The 17,960-nt window shown below is 31.5% G+C and overlaps 1 protein-coding gene across 3 annotated transcripts in view; it reads right to left on the bottom strand.

The window, feature by feature from the left end:
- Positions 1–17,960, bottom strand: part of LOC144469327 (uncharacterized) — a 75,899-nt gene that overhangs the window by 35,170 nt on the left and 22,769 nt on the right. For all 3 annotated transcript variants that reach the window (XM_078179464.1, XM_078179465.1, XM_078179466.1), the window contains exons 6-7: positions 15,176–15,354; positions 6,903–7,122 (exon numbers count right to left, since the gene is read on the bottom strand). In XM_078179464.1, coding sequence (XP_078035590.1) covers positions 6,903–7,122; positions 15,176–15,354 — 399 coding nt within the window. The remainder of the gene's footprint in view (positions 1–6,902; positions 7,123–15,175; positions 15,355–17,960) is intronic.

Genomic DNA, 17,960 nt, shown 5'->3' on the forward strand with positions numbered 1-17,960 from the left:
ACTGATTCCCTTCCATCCCGAACATCAAAGAATAACAAACCTTCAATTTCCGGTAAATAAGTAATTTGATAAGGTCGGCATGAATTTATAACGCCGCAAATTTCTCTCGAGATACAGTCAATAAGTATTCGCGCCCCCACTGCTTATAAAAAATTTTGCAACAAACCGCTTACGGCAAATGGACATGCGTATAAAGTTTGCTTATACCAAATTTTAACAAAATTGCGTAATGTATAAAGAAAGTATCTGTCACTGCCTTTGTTATTTGTTGATATTATATATAACACGAAGATTAAAGTGTAAACATTTTTAAACAATTTCTGCAATCATAAAATAAAATGGTACGTTATTGAAAAATATACACATATATTTTAAATAACGTTATTCCAAAAATGATCACAAGGATGGAAATAATTATAAAATAAAATAACATGTTGCTTGAAACAATATTTAAAGCAGTAATGTCATTTCAAGCGTGCTCGAGTCTTACTATACATGCATACAACTATACATATAGGATGTCCCAAAAATGTTTAACAATTCTGAAATGACGGATTCCTGAGGTCATTTGAAGTAACCGTTTTCTTTACAAAAATTGTCTCCGAAGCCTTGTTAACGAATTATTAACGACAAACACCGACCAATGAGAGGTGAGCTCTGCTGGCGCGTAGCAACCGAGCCAATGAACGGAACTGGGCTTCGTTCGCTCATTGACTCGGCCGCCTAACATCAGCTGATCTTGCCTTTCATTGGTCACTGTTTTTTGCTAATAACTCGTAAACAAAACTGCAGGTTGCATTTGCGCTAAGATCGCCATGTAAACAGCTTCTGTATCTTGTTATTACTGAAAACAAGTTTGATTTTGCATAAAAGTCCCCAGTCTACTCGCAGCATAAAAATAATACAAAATGCAAACCCAGTAAAACTAAATTATTCTTTACTCGTATTCTATAATATCGGACTTCGTATTTTTCTGCAAAATAAAAGAACTGCCTGCATGAAAATTGATACAGGCAAGATGCGGGAGTCGCGTGAAAATTTGTTTCTTTTAATAACAAATTTACCGAGTCGAGGATGATACGCCAGTATTTTCAAACTCTTCAAGTGTTTTCGTACTATTTTCCATTTGACGTATTAATTTTTATCATAAATCCGTAAAGTCTGCAATCTGGTCGCTGGTAACGTTTATTCGTTGATTGTTGTTACGTATTCATTAATATGGAATGTCGGCGTGATGCTGGTATGGGTTCCCTCAACCGAGAGAATCAGATCTGAATCCATTACACGTGCGTATACAAAGATAGCGTTTTCACAACACGTTACCTCAGTGATGAGTTCATAAAATTTTATGCTATAACATGAAAGTGTTACGACTATACTTTACCCATGAGGTGCATGAAAACACCGAAAATTATTGAATCTGAAGTGTGTGAGGCTGTATGAGCATGTCGGATCAACGACTGTGCATATTCCGATCAGTTTTGTTTAAAAACATTTTTAGTATTTTATTAGCTGCGATAGAAAGACTTGTAATTTAAGAATAATTTAGAAGCATTATCGGTATCAGTTAATATTTTATTAGAATGAAGAACATTTGGAGATGAACCAGCATGTTTATTTTTGTCAAACAGAGCTTCTCTTAACAAACCCTTTTGTTGAGAATAATATTTTGTAAATTTATTCGGTAGAAGATTGAAAGCACTGACATTAATCTTTATATCAATTTTATGGACACGATTTTTACACGCAAAAATCATAATCGCCTCTCGTCTGACATGATTAAATTATTGTATTTTATTATATCATATTAATAAAACTAACTCCACACCTTTTCCACATCATAATTTGTAATGTATGAAGCGGTAATGTTGCTTACACAAATCCGACATACGATAACGAATTACGAGATTTAATAATAATGATTTTGACATTGGCCACTGAAATTTAATTATTAATAGTACACTTTTTAAACTAGAATAACTTCGTTCAGAATTGTACAAAATAACTAGAATTTGTTTGGAACGTTAGATTAGTTTACGAAATAACCATTTAAAAGAACGTTGCAAAAGTTGTAATCGGCTAAACGACAAACAAAAAGATATAAAGGAACGGTGTTCTTTAACTATTTTATTAGAGTCGAAATCTAATAGACACGTGGACAGTAGTTATCGCTAAAATCGAAACAATTTTTCGATCCGATTCTTATCTATAAAAAGAAATCTTGTTTATTATCTAAAAAATTTATTGGCAAATAATTTTCCCAGAATTCGAATCAGGAAAATTACTGTCAATAAACTTTGCATCAAGAGTTCCCCTTAACTTCTATTTGCTGCAAATGAGGTAAAGAACTCTTCACTATACGCTGGTATCCGCAGTGTGGTCATGTGTGTTGCAAAAGGACGTACGGTAACAGTTGTAACAAACGACATTTATGCTGGTCATGGAAAAGATGTTTATCGTCCCAAACGTGCAGAAAATGAAAAATCGTTTTCATAAGGGAAATATTGATCTTGAAGGTGAACCACGTCCCACACGTCTATCCAAGGTGGTCGCAGACAAATTTCCAAATCTAGCGGAGGAAAATACAAAATTCATCGATTCGAGAGCTGTACGAAATTTTGAGTGTCCCAAAATCGACGAATAGCTGTGGAACACATTGCGACAATTTACGAAACGGAAACATTTCGATATTATGTTGTAACAAGATGTGTAAACGAGAATTCCGTGAACTCAATTGACCAGTTAGTTAACTGTTGCTATCTCTTTCACACGTGTTTCACGTTATTACAATTACACTATATGTATTTGATTTTCACAAAACATTTATCAAATATATGATTTACTAAAGAATATCAAAGAATATCAGTATTATGACGAATATAGTCGTCAAACATAGCTAAATAATTAAAAACATAATAAAACATAGCTAATTAATTAAATCATTTCTCTAGAATCATTATATACTCATTATTTCATCAGATTATTACTTATTTCAGACACTATAATATATTTTACTAAGAAAATATTTAGCATTATCGAATCCATAAAAACGAACATTAATCCATAAAAGTTCATCAATCAAATTACTTAGATTTTGTGAGAATTTATCGGGTTTGTTTATTAATTATATTTTTCGGCTTGATGATCGACACTTAACATTTAACTCTTTACTATACATTTTCCTATAAATTGTTATGCATCCTATGTACCCAATAAAGGACAATCACACCATGTAGAAATACTATAGGTTGAAACAAATATCTTTATTCTGGAGTTGAAATAGCCTCGAGAGCAAAGAGTTAATAATGACAAGCTTCACATTTTCGCCTGGCAAACTAATAAAGGACGCTCTGTCTATAAGAGATTTTAGTGACGTCTGTCGCCACGTAAGTGTCCAGATACTTTTGGACGACAGATAAATACTAATCGAGCGGAACAAACTGGATTTAATTAGTCCATGTGTACATATAAATACTAGAACTATTAGAAAACATTTTAATAAGTTCCGATTAATGGCACCAAGACCACTTAAGACACCAACACTGAATATCAAAAATCGAAAAACGGGACTTGCATCAGCTAAAATCTATAAACGTCGAAGAAAGTCATGATTGGCGAAAAGTATTATTCTCAAACGACTCGATGAACAATCGTTTTGGATAGAATACACTCTGAAGAATATTTGCAGTCACAGCGCGCTGTACCAATTTCTCTTCTGCACTACTTTTCGTCTTAACCTTTTGTCAGCAACTATACGTAATCGAGTGTATGCTCTACAGCTTTTAGTTAAAGGACGTGTTCTTTGAGGGGCCAAGTGCAGCCGATAGTTTCGAAACTTTAGCGCGCATCTGCTTACTATGGAATCAATGGATAAGTGCTCGAACGGTAGCCTCGAAAGGGTGAACGGGTAAGCCAGTGATTGAAGGAATGTTTTGGATAGATTCAAGTAATGGACCACGAGACCCTGAAAACCGCTATTGGGATAATGTTAACTGAATGTTGTAGTGCTGGAAACTCCTTAAGACAGCTACCGAAATGTATCACTGTTTTTGAGAAATACGAGTGAAAATATCTTCGGTGATCTTGGTAGCAATGTTAAAAAAATAAACTATAGCCATTTAATGAAATATTCGGGCATGGTTTAAAGCAAAATAACATTTCAAAAATAGGATCTTTATATGTGCATATCTTTAAATATATTTTATTTGTATTACTTATTATTATTATTATTATCGAAACCTTTGAGGATTTTAGGGCAATAGTGGTGTATCTTCCGAAAACCAGGTTACCATTCATAGTATGAATAATTATTCAATATACATTAATAGAAAATGTAGTGGAGATAATATGTTATTATTTCTGAAAACCAAATTACTGAAAAAATAAAATTTCAAATGCCTCATTCTTCAAACTTCGTTATTTAGACACATCTCAGTATTGAATTTAAAAAGCGATATGTAATGATCAGCAGGTTTATTACAGTTATTAATAAAAAAAAGGAAACTGCGATTTGCACGATTTTTAATTGTTTGTGGCCGTGATTTTGTAACACAAAATGGAACGAACTTTCCACTCGAACTAATTAGTCTGTCATTATGAAAAGTACTTAACGAAGATTCTCAGAAACCCGGGCACCTTTTTGCATTGCAAAAAAATTATAAAAACAACATGTAATGGAGCCACCAATTGTAAATGAGACGGTCAATGTAAGAGTGATGTAAATTACATTTTCACCATCGTGAGAAACAAGGAGTGTTATTAGTTGCTGATGAAATTTATTGTTAAGATGGTTTAGAGTTCAGTTAAGTAAACATAATTTTATAATTCATATCACTTGCGTTTCAGCATCTTGGCGTTTATAGATTAGATATTAAGAGATAAGTCGAAATTTTCGAGAACATAACATTAGTTATTTTTATAAAAATACAGCACATATATGGACAACTCAGAAGTCAATCATCAACCTTAAAATTGAGATAAATAAAGGTTTTGCATACTTGTTATACAATGATAAACATATTACTAATGATGTTATATTGTAAAAAAAACAATATAACAATATAAACTGTGCTGCTATTATTGTTTATTTAGGAAAAAATAGATTGTAATGATTTATCGTGCGAAAGTGTGTGTTTGCCCTGCGTAAACTATTTTAACCCCTTGCCATACGAGTTTGACTCGAGATTATGATTTCTAACAATAACCTGTTAAGTTAGGATGGTATTTCGTCTTTTTAAGTCGAAATAAAATTCTGCCTTTCTGCCACTAATATTTAAGCGCTGAAGTAATTGTAAGCATACTATAAATATTAAGTTTATTCCTCCTCCAAGAAATTATTCTAATCGAAAATTATTTGATCATTGTAACTGTGAAGATAAAAGTACTGCAAGGGTTCAACCAAAAAGTGGATTTACTCTGGCTTCCGAACCGACCATATATTGCCTATACTTTAAATATAGCTATACCAACCGTTTTAAAGAAAATTCTGAACGGAGTTAACAAAACCTAATTTATAGAAATTATAACTGTGTTAATATTTTATTAAATGCAGCGTATTTGACGCTTATAAAACGTGTACATGTTCGTCGGTATTCGACATACTTAATACCAGGACACGTTACTATTACGAAAGAGGTTCTAAGACCTGAGTTATTTGCGTAAAGAACAGGCTAAAGTTATTGCACATACCATCAACACTCGGAGAACTATCGTATAAATGACAGGATATACGAGTATAACAGAGGAACAGTAATCACCTCATAAAGACTGGAAATTGTTTCTTCTATGCTCGAAACCTCTAACGTTAGCGTTTTAAATGTCAAGGGTATCCCGTTTTTGTATCAGAAATATTTATAAATGAAATTTAACTTTGGGAGTATGTGCTTGACAATTTAGTAGAAATAAATGAACATATTACACACAACATTAACGATTAGTTTATGGTTTAGACGTCGGGTTGCGAATTCCTTAATTCTAGTTTATTAAAATCTGTAAGATTTTTTATTGAATATACAGAGTGTCCGTCTATAAAGGTCCTAGCAAATATCTCGTAACCAGTTGAAGGTACAAAAATGTTTAATAGAGCATGGCTTTACGTCAGCTAAAAGGTACACGTGAATTATGTTTCTTATTTTTCACCTTCCCGAATTATGAGGGTCGACTTAGATTTTTTAAATAGATACATATAATTTTTTTACATATTTAATTACTAGAAGTTATTTGCCTTCAAAATGATGTCTTGTTAAAGAGTGCTGTTATACATCTAGAAGATATATATAAAAAAATTTTTAAATGAATTCACATGAAATTATATTAAAATATAATATAACTTACAAGTAAATTTATAACTTTATAAGAAATTATAATAAACTTTAGAATTACGTATTAATTTATGAGAAATTTTAAATATAAGATTTATAAATTTTATATTCTTGAAAATAAACTCAATATTCAGCCAATTTTTATATTTCATGTTCGAGAGATTCGTCACTTGGAGAATGAAGGTTCAAAGACTCGAAAGAAGCTTGAGAACATTTGTTGATTTTAACTGCCTGAAAACATGCCAGTACTAATCAAAATCGAAAAAGCGTTAAACATCGGAGCAATTAAAACATCCGATACTTTATACACGTTCGTATGAATAATTGAACCAGTCCATTAAATGAATTATTCATAGCCGCAAGAAGCATAAATTATTGGTTGTATTTTAATCGAGTCGTTATAAACGACAACATCGTTTGCTCCCTCTGTTGGAAAGCTTCCAAGATGGAAGGTGGGGAACAGCGCATTGCCTTTTCTTTTCTATGGATGCTTTCAAGCGCGTTCTGCCCGATTGCGAAAATTCACGTTTTTCTAGTTAGAGAGTAAAGAGAGCGGCGAGGAAAAATAGGTGAAAAACTTACATATGATGGCCTGCACTTTGGCTTTATCTAGCGCAGGTTTCACGGGTCTCTCGGTGGCGGTTCCAGCGCGGCTCCATCGTTGTCCGGTGACCGAGCAGGTGGCCAACTCGGTTGGACTGAACAAAATTGCCGCTAGACCGCGAGTCAATTTTCTGTAATCGCTCCATTTCACAGCCCTCAGTTGTTCCTCGCAAACTGCTATTCCCTCCCCTAAGTGCACCTAACAATCATCACACAGTTTCGTCAGAAATTGATAATAAAACCGGACGCTCGATTCTCTAACCCGAAAATCTTTCGAGCGCTAAAGGTAACTGGCGTGTGATGCATCTCAAGAGTAACAAGACAGCATTTATTTAAGCTTCTCGTTCAGTTTGTTCCTAACGTGGCTTTAAAAATTTAATCAAGTACAGTGTTGGACGAAAAAAACGCTCCTTACAAGTAACGTAAATTCTATTCATTTAACGCTACAGCCAAACGTTTATTTCTATGCAAATTTGCAAACTATCACTATAAACGTACACGAATAAACATAGTTGAATAACGCCAATCTAAACAAATTCATTTTAAAAAAGAAAACTTTTTATAAAAATACAGTGGGACAAAATGATAGAATACGACAAAAATTATGTTTAGAAATAGAAAAACGAATGATATTTAATGCTTAATATTATTAAAATAATATACTGTATTTTCAATAAAATTTTTGTTTTCCTAGAAAATTGTTTAAATCTTCGAAATTCGATTATATTCCATTTGTATACACTTATAATGATATTTTGAAAATTTTCATAAGAACGAAACCTTGGCTGTAACGTTAAATAAATAAAAACTACGTTAATTTTGAAATGTGCCGAAATACGTAAAACTAAAAATGCAATTTATGTTAGGATACAAACACTGAGAAGATGTTTGTACTTAAAAATAGTACGCAAGCGTCTCTGAACATTAGAACGCTAGAAAATTTGGTTGATAGCCGAATCTACCATAGATTCGAACATTGATGCTTCCCCTTTATAACAACCCCTTGAAACTCGACACACCGTATCTTTTCGGTCGTTCCATCGACCTTTTTACGAAACTTCACTGCCGATTTTACAGTAATATAAGGTACACGGTAACGTTACACGACCGAACTTGTTCCTCATTTCTGTTTCGCAAAACGACCAAATAAGGAACGTATATCAGATTTCAGGGAGTCATAAGAAGGGGAAGCTTCGATGTTCAAGGCTATATATGTATGTATAGTGTTCCAGATACGAGACAAATTTTCCGATATGTTTGGAGACGTTGTAACTTGTAACATTTTTAACAGAAAGAGAGCCTTCAGTTTTTTCCTCTGCCATGTTATGTAAAAGGATCGTGGAAAAAAATGGATAATGAAAAACGTGAGTAGAGGATTTAAGGTTTAAAATGAGTCCGGGTTTATGGTTGTACGATGCTTTTTAACATTATAGCAGTTTAAGTAACAATACTTTCTCGAGAATCAAGTGTTTTCCTTGCTGGATAGCAATTACAAAATTTTCAAATAATTTTGCAAATGACTGTTCGTAGAATGTTCTTTTCTTCCTTTAGCCTAAAGTTATTTTGAAACTATTTCTCTTAATTATAGAGAACTACACAGAAAAAAGAACTTTAAAGAACTATATCAAATACTTAATATATAAAACTTTCTTATACATAGCTCTATACATATAGTTTTATATAATTCTTTAAAATTCTCATCTTCTATCGTAATTCTACATAACTATGTTCTATGTAGTTCTATAATGTTATTCATAACTCTATAAAGATCTGTATAGTTGTATATAGCTTTTTCTACATCTATAATTATATATATTTTTTTATAGGTTCATAATTATATATAGTATTTTATAAATATGTAGTTGTATATAGCTCTATACGGTTCTCTATACTCATACGGTATATGGAACTATATAATCCTATGTACATACAGGTATAAAGAAGTATATAGTTGTATACGTAATTATGTACATACAATAGTTCTATTTATAAGTATGGAGAACCATATTCAGCTATATATGCACAATCATACAGAACTATATGCAACTACATATACATAAACTATTTAATTATTAATTCATAGATCCTCTGTCATCGCTTGGTCCATATTTCTTTCCATATTTGAACATCACATCTTCGAAATGTAAATTCGTTCCTCGTAATGAAAAAACAAACTTTGTTGGAATAGATATCTATTTTGGGAAACTAAGTCGCAGTATGAGGGAGAGATTGCTTCCGAAAATAACTGTTAATAATCGTTACGCAAATATTCTCATTGCACAGTTGTAGGGAAACGAGATCATATCGTCACCGTTGATGAGAAAAATGATCCCCATCTACTATAATAGCCTCGGTGAATAAGTTAACGTTTTCATAAAATTATTCTGAAGAATTCAGTAAACGAATCAGTTGGAATGAAAATATCGGTATGAATCGGTAAAAAGTCGTTAAATATTCATTTATCGTAAAAACCAGACTGCCTAGTTTAAAAATGAATAATCATTTGCATTCGAAGAGTTTTCTCGAATGACACATCAACAAATGTACGGTAATTAATTTGCAAAGTAATGAGTAGCACTTTAAGTAAAATATAAAATTCATATCAATACATCATTGGAAGTATTTACTCAATTCCTATAGAATTTAATATAAAATTAAAATTAAATCTGTATTAATACAGATTTCATGATAATAAGTTTTGAATTTTGGAGGAACCATAATTATCAATAGTCTTGTTAGATTTCCTGAGATTCAAATACAAAGTGTTAGGCTAAATGGAGGATTTTTTAAAAAATCTTTAAATATTAGAATAATCTCATCTGTAATCCATCAGATTACTTAGATTAATATAATTACTAATATATAACGAAATGAAATATAAAAATTTATTAAGTTCCTCGAAGCGAATATGTATCACCATAGTTCACTTTTTTAGGTGAATGTATAGCAATTTCGATTACCATTTTGAATCCATTCCACAAACTATGAAACCCTCGTTAGGAAGCCTGCCACTTGATAGGTAAACAACATTTATCAAATATAACAATGCGATATTACAAACATAGTTTAACACAAATTTGCTTCCTGTGGTTCGTACAAAATGTAGAATAACAATTACGTGATTGACTTGTCGACGCGTACTCGCCTGGTTTTCACGACGTTAATACGGGCTACTCAAATTAATCAGTATAACGAATCGTGGTGTTGACACTGTCGAAATAAATTTGAAATAAAAAAGAAGATTTCTTGGTAAAGGAAACTGTGTACAATACTGCGTTGATACATTGCATTGTACTGGAATATATTTTATTTAAAATATTATTGAAAGTCAGTTCCGTCAGTTCCGAATGTGATAACTTTACAGGATATCCCGAGGACTACACCTGTTTTTTTTACATTTTTCGCAAAACGAAATTGAAACAAATATTAGGCAAATTTTTTTCGTTCAATATCTTATCTTGTATAACGTCATTATATTGCTAACAATTTCGTAAATGGAAGATTATTGTAAAAAAGATTATTGCTCTTGTGCTTTCAGCTTATCTGCATAACTTGTTGTCATAGTTATCATACAATTTTCTGAGAAATCAATTTGCAACTTTTTAACAATTTATTCACAATATTTGAACCGATCTACTTACAGTTTTCAATCAGCCTTTTCCGAAGAATTATTTCCATTGCATAAAAGCGCGATTTTTTATACCTTGTAATATTAATTTATTAATACTAAATGTAGCGTGACGAAAATGAGACATTTTTTATTTTAAGATTGTTGATATTATAAAGTATCTTTCATAGAAAATGATTGAATACAATTCCTTATCATTCTTATAAAGCTACGCATATTAATCATTATAATGCTTGATAGATTTAATGTTTATGTATATAAAATGTCAAACTCAATGTTAAAAACAACTTTACAATGTTACGTTTTCTGTTTGTCATTAACAGTCTGCGGATGTCATGCATTTATGACAAACATGAACAGATCGAATACAAAATAGCAGAAACATTTCAGCAATTTGAAATCGACTTTAAATTTGTTATTTGTCATCAACAAAATTTTTATCAAATCAGTTCTTAAGAAATTAAATAAATGTCTATATAGTTTCTGCGTCGTGTAATAAATGAAGACTATTTTTATTCTGCATGAACTGTTTGCACTGCGATTTCACAGTTACGTTGTTATCTCTAATCGATAATAAAATCTTGCAGGGGAAAGAAAATTAATGTTTGTCGTATGTCAATCTACATTTTAATGTTTAAATATTGACAATTAAAGAGTCTAATTCTATTTCGATTTAAGATTAGGTCCGAAATATTCGTCGCGAATCTGACACGATATTGCAATGCAATGGATTAATTAAAAACTATCCAAATACGCCCGTGTCGACATTGTTCAAAGATATAATAAATATCCAGGGTTCAATGAAAATGAAACCACGGATTGTTGCCTAAGGCCAGGCAAATACTTTTGAGAAGGTTCCGAAAGAGTTGCAGAAGTTTTTAATAAGTTCTATTTAAAACGCAAACCGTGAAAGTTTTTTTTTTATAAAAACAGCGATCTCACCTTGTAAGTTCTGATAACAAGAGATAAAGGAAAGTTCTTGAAAGTAGCATTTTTAGTTTGAATAGAACTCGTAAAACACGAAACTTTGTTTGTTGCAAGGAAGCATACCTCGTGTATCAATATGAAAAAGTTCTCGAGTATTGTAATAAAGACTGAATACTATTCAATGCATCGTGGTGCAAGAATATTATGCAATTATTACACTTTTTTAATATGTTATTCATTTTTCACTCTTTATCTTATCAAATCATTTTCAATAGACTTTGTACAATAATTTGTTTCGTGAAACCATTAACACACCGATTCCAAAATATCTATTTTCAAAAGAACAGATTGTACAATGTGTAGAATGTTTGACAATTATAATATTATGCATAAAGTATGACAACGACTAAAAAAACCTCTCATAGAAACCGTACTTGATAGCTAACAAACGTTCCATCTTTTGGTCGAAATAGCAAGCCTCCTAAATTGAAATTTATTTTAATTGTTGACAGAATTTATTTATTATAATTTCATGAAAAATTATTCTAAAAAGATAACAATTGCAAATTTTGGCTTTTCGTAATAATTGTCAAAATCAATCTCCTTCCTAACTGTATTAATGATATGACAATTATTTTCGGAGTTGTTACAAGTCTCGATTTTCAGGATACCTAATATTTTGTGTAAAGTCACATGAAGATGTCACATGATAATTTATGGCTAGCATATAAAGAAATTTTAATAAACCTATAAGATTTTAAACCCCGTATGAGTTCGTAACGTAAATGCTTTGGTTGATTAATTTTGTAAACATATAAGAACGTTATAATTGAACTACATAATAAGTAATATTATACTAATAAGATTATGTTAATACATTATGTTAATAATGTATTAAGATACGAAAAGTAGTATCTAATTTATTTAGTAAATCTCAAGTCATTCTAAGCTGAAAGATAAGGATTATGATAAAATAAAAAAATAAAAATAAATAAGATTTGGATGCTAAATTAACATTGGATGCTAAATTATTAAAGTTGAGAAAAAGGAAACTACTGTTTGTAAAATGTTATTATTAAATCCATCCAGTTTTCTAAGTCACTAGCTCAATTTCAGCAATACAGTTTTAAACGCAAACAAACGATGTGATATGTAAACTTTTCTGCGTCGATGAAAATTGAATATTCTGCACGTTTAGTATACATATATACTGCTGCGTAAAATGACGTACGCAGTAACTTTCTACCTTCACAAATCTAGCGCTTCAAACATACTAAATCGCCATGATTCGTGTTCATTCAAGGTAACATAAATGGATAAGAGAACGAAATAGTGTTCTTGAAGCAAATTGGATTGTCGATAGACCGTTCAATGGATTACCAGGAAAGAACATTTTCTATCAAGTTTAAACTGCTTTCCATCACCGAACAGCTAACAATGGAGGAAAATCTGGTTATTCGGTATTATTTAATTTCAACTCTTCCATCGAATGTTAATATTTTGAATAAAAATTTGAAACATTTTAATTCATCAGAGAGTCTCCTGCGAATTTTCGCTTGACAAGTGCACAAAATTTAAAGTAAAAAAATAATCTGCAATTTATTCTTCATGTAAAATAATAATTTTGTACAACGATTGTATAAAACAAGAATTATGAAATTATATAAAAACATATTTGTTCTTTTAACAGTACTAATCAAATGAAAATAAAGTAATATTCTTAAATTCTTCCGATATTTTCACTATTCTGTAACTTTCTTATCAGCTTTTGCAACATATAAAATTTATTTCGGAGTACTCTTTCATAGAAAATAGAATATATTACTTCATAAAAATAAACTGTAGTTGCAGGATTTAAAAATTAAACAAATCTCTGGATCACTAAATAAATAACACGACTCAATCGTCAGAGTAACGTGTAACTCATGTTTTAGGTGAATTAGAATAAGTATACATAAAATTAATATAATAAGTTCGACAACGTTTATTCTCTACAATATGTAGCTTGTAAACATTGTGCCAATCACTTTTTCAAACGTTCGACATGTGGTACAATTTTAATTGGATCAGTATCGCTTTTCGTTTCTGCCAGAAGATTGAACGGCTTCGAAACAAATTGTTAATAAATGTTACGTAAAGATTCGAACTGTGACAGTTACGATGACTGAAAATAATGTTGTGGCAATTACAAGTAAAATCGGTTCCAGTTAATTTTGTTTGCCTACAATGCACTTCGGTAAAACAACGAGAGAAGTTGGGAATATTAGTTAGAATAAAGTATTATTACTATAAAAATAAAGATGTGATATCATTGAATGTTCAGTATAATATTTTCTGTATTAACTTTTCATAACCGAAATTCTCATGCAGAAGCCATGAAGAAGCATGTATACGAGATATTACTAATTCACATTTGTAAATGGAACAAGAACTTTAAAATACAAGTATGAGTTGAAATAAAATTATATCGTATTAATAATGCTCAATTAATAATATAATATACTTATATTATTAATAATGTATAATATATAATTATACAATATTGTATTATATTTTGTACAATATTGTATTATATTTCGTACAATATCGTATTATAATTATACAACATTTTATTGTACTATTTCCTTCATTATTAACCAAAGATTTTATATGATCTCATTCTACGCAATCAATTGTCCGCATACGAAAAAAACTAACTCTGGGTGGAATATCGATGAGTGGATAAAAGAGAAGATAAATGATAAAGCGACGTGTATTTTTAGACACTTTGGCGGTGTAATCACGAAATTAATTTTTTGTACGACTTAAGCAGACGTTGGCAGGTATTTATCAGAGGTAATTGATTAATCGGGTCTACTCTTCCAAGCAGACGAAACAAAATGTACTGGCATTCGAAACAATTAAAATAAGAGCTTCGATCTTTGGTTTTTATAATTATTTTATAAATATTTTATTTAATATCATCATTATTTTATTAATCTGTTCTATTGTAAATTAATTAGCATTCATATATATATATAAATACATCAACTAAAACCAGAAACATTTTAGTTCCATTTTTTGATAATTTGTGATTTCTTTGAAAACAGATCGCAAGGCAAAGGGGTTCATAAACTTTTTAATGACTGAATTGTGTCCAAGAGAAACTCAATAATTTTCTCCTCAATAATAATGTTAAATGAACTTTACATCATTTAAATATTTTAGTTTATTATTTAACCTGTTGCGTTATAGTAATCGAAATAATTTGATGGATTACGGATAAGATTACTGTGGTCTCCCAATGATTTTTCAAGAAATTCTTCACTGTCGATCATCGATTTCAACAGAATTATTAGAAAACTGCTGGTAGATAAAGTGTTAACCACTTCGGTACGGCGCGCATCGACCACGAAATTTTGCCCACGGCCGGCACTCACCATTCGTATGCTACTTCGTGCATCGACAGTGAATCCGTTTTGCTCTTTTACAGATCTTTGACGAGAAAAGCTTTGAAGCACTAGATATGTGTATTTCTGGACGTAAACACTGCAATTGCAGAGATAAGGCAAAAGTTCTTGGCAGTCGACTATAGTCGACACTCGGCTGTGCGTGTTCATCTGTGGCCGTCGACTATAGTCGACACTCGTACCGAAGTGGTTAAGCACGACAGGCTGTTGTAGAATGTGAAGGGATGAAAACGAGAGAAAATATTTACCACGCCATCAGAAGAGGACTCCTCGAATCCACGGAAAGCGGACATTGCAGCCGGAGGTGTAGTCCTCATGTCCAAGGGTAGCCATTCACTCCTAGAAGGCGAGCTACCCTGCACCGATGGGGATCCGTGCTTTCCACCCCTTGTCCCAAGTCGCGGTCTGCCACGACGTACCTTTCGACCTGAACAAGTATTATTATATCATATACGCTTTTCTTATGCTATACATATATACATATATCACCTAAAAGCATCGTAACCCTTAAATGCATACGATTGCGGAAATGTAATACAATCACTTTCACGTTTTAACACTTGGATGGACACGCCAGTAATTCTAAAAATTTCGTTTAGGTAAAGAATGTTTATTAATCAAACGACAATTGAAAAATGAAGTTGTATAACATCAATTATGTTCTCATTATTCTTACGTTTCATGAATTCTAATAAAATTAAGAAAGATGTATTAAATTAGCGTGAAAATTAATTTTCAAATATGATATATTAAATACACGACATCCTCTGTTTATCTGTATCTATTAGCTAGAAAATATTGACGAAGAATTCGAGCACATGAATCTGTCATTTTTCTCCATTTATCTGTATTTTCGTTATTAATGATTATATGTCTTTTTTCGTTATAGTCCCGTACGTTTAGTGTACATTAAAGCGTCGCAGATCGGATCACTTTAATTACGAAGTTTACAGATCATTTTAATTACGCTTCTCCAATTAAAAAAGCAATAAATAGTTTTCAGTTGATAATCAAATATAAAAATTAATATCATATCCATTTCATAAGCAATATATTTTAGTTAGTAATTGTCGCTAATTCCTACGTTCGCAGTTAAGGGTTGAAGTGTTTCATTTTATACCGCTCCACAGAAAAATATTATCGATTCGCGGAAACCGGTGCGAACCAGTTGAATCCCATCACAGGTTAAATTGTGCACAAGGTCGCCCAAATTGGGAACACGGACATCAAAGGTTGAAACAGAAGCTTCATCTCTGGTATAATAATCTGCGATTCTACATATGTGTGACGCCAGCAAAAGAGCAAACAGATAACTGGCTGGCGAAGGACATGTGTAATTGATCATTCGATATGCATTATTTACTGATCAAGCCGCTTTTCATGGTCGTCAGAGATCGCGGTTATTAGGGATGCGCTTTCTAACAAATAAACTGTGAAATTTACACATGTATGCGTAAAATGAGTAGATGAAATACGTAACAGAAAAAACACCAGAAGCATTTCATTATAACTGGTATATTACTTAGAAACGGAATAGAATTATTAAAAGATGAAATCAGTGTTTATCCAACGTTCGTTTTATGAAGCAGACAATTTTTATTCAGCATAAACATTTGCAGTCCACTGATAATTTTCCTATTTTAAGAAACGAGAAATATAATTGTTTAGTAATACTAATAATGCAATGATATGGCCAAATGTATTATTAAAGTAATTTAGGGTTAAGTTAGTTTATGATAACTTTACTATTCATTTCACTTGCCTTCTCAACATTTTGACATGTACAGATCACATTTTAAGACATAACTCAAGATTTTCAAAAATGTGACGCACTCAAATGTATCCACACTGCTCATCGCACGAGCGTAACAGACGATGGTTATTGCATCTGCGTTCTGACGCACCGAATGTAGATATAAAAAGGCTGCAAACGTCTCATAAAACGTTGGACTGCCATAACTATGGATTTTATGACCTTGTGACTAAACTGCGGATTTTATGCACTTATGATTAGCCTGCGAATTTTATGCACTTATGACGAGACTGCGGATTTTAAATAAATAACTACTGAACGTATTTCTACAATCTCAATAATGGTAAATTCTAAAAGTTATAACCTGTTCTTTTGACGGGCACCGTAAATCTAGTGTTAATGAAAATATAAAATAATGGAACGATGGAAATAATTAGTCTGTTTAAGTAAAATTTGATAAAAGGTCGTATCGACACAGATTTTATAAAGATTGTTAATTTTCAAAGCACCATAATTATCAGCGTTTTTATAATTCCTCCCGGAAAGTGACCTGACAGAGGGATAAAGTTGTTAAGAGAAGAAAGAAATTATATTTTACATAAATATTTGCAGTCCACTTACGACAAAATTTAGCAGAACTAGTTGGACTATTAAAAGAATTTCTGCATCTTATTGTCAACATATTGAAATTGTTCAAAGAAGAGACAACTTTCTTTATTTGATTCTATTTGTTGCAATTTAAATGCGTCATTTTTAATCAATGAAAATTGTTGAAGAAAAAGGCAACACTTTACTCGCTTTCTATTTACTCTAATTTTTATATATTATTTTAAATTAATTAAAATTGTCGAAGGATCCTAACAAAATTAATAAAATATAATAAGTTAACACAAAAACGAATTTTCAAATTTGAGGGAACAATTTCATCGCGTGCCAGTGAAATTGTTAAGCAGCAAAAGAAATTTAAAAATCGAAGGGCAATTTTCTAAATATTATACCGCACGCTGAGAATTCATAAGACACCCGCATTAATTTAAACAAAAAATATTGTTGACACCGATTCTAATTTTAAAGAACATATAACGCTTTACAGACCAATTCCTCGTGATATGTAAAATGGAAATATCGGAAGATTGAAATCCGTGATTTCCCTCCTATAACTAGTTTTATAGTAGCGGTAAGAAAATCTGTAAAAACGAAGGTTCCTTTATATTACCCTGACATTCTCCGAAAAATTTTGGCCGCGACAGTATGACGACAGAATTCGGGTTCGAAGCTCT

The sequence above is a fragment of the Augochlora pura genome, chromosome 4 (genome assembly GCF_028453695.1).
Source record: "Augochlora pura isolate Apur16 chromosome 4, APUR_v2.2.1, whole genome shotgun sequence".
Classification (NCBI taxonomy): Eukaryota; Metazoa; Arthropoda; class Insecta; order Hymenoptera; family Halictidae; genus Augochlora; species Augochlora pura.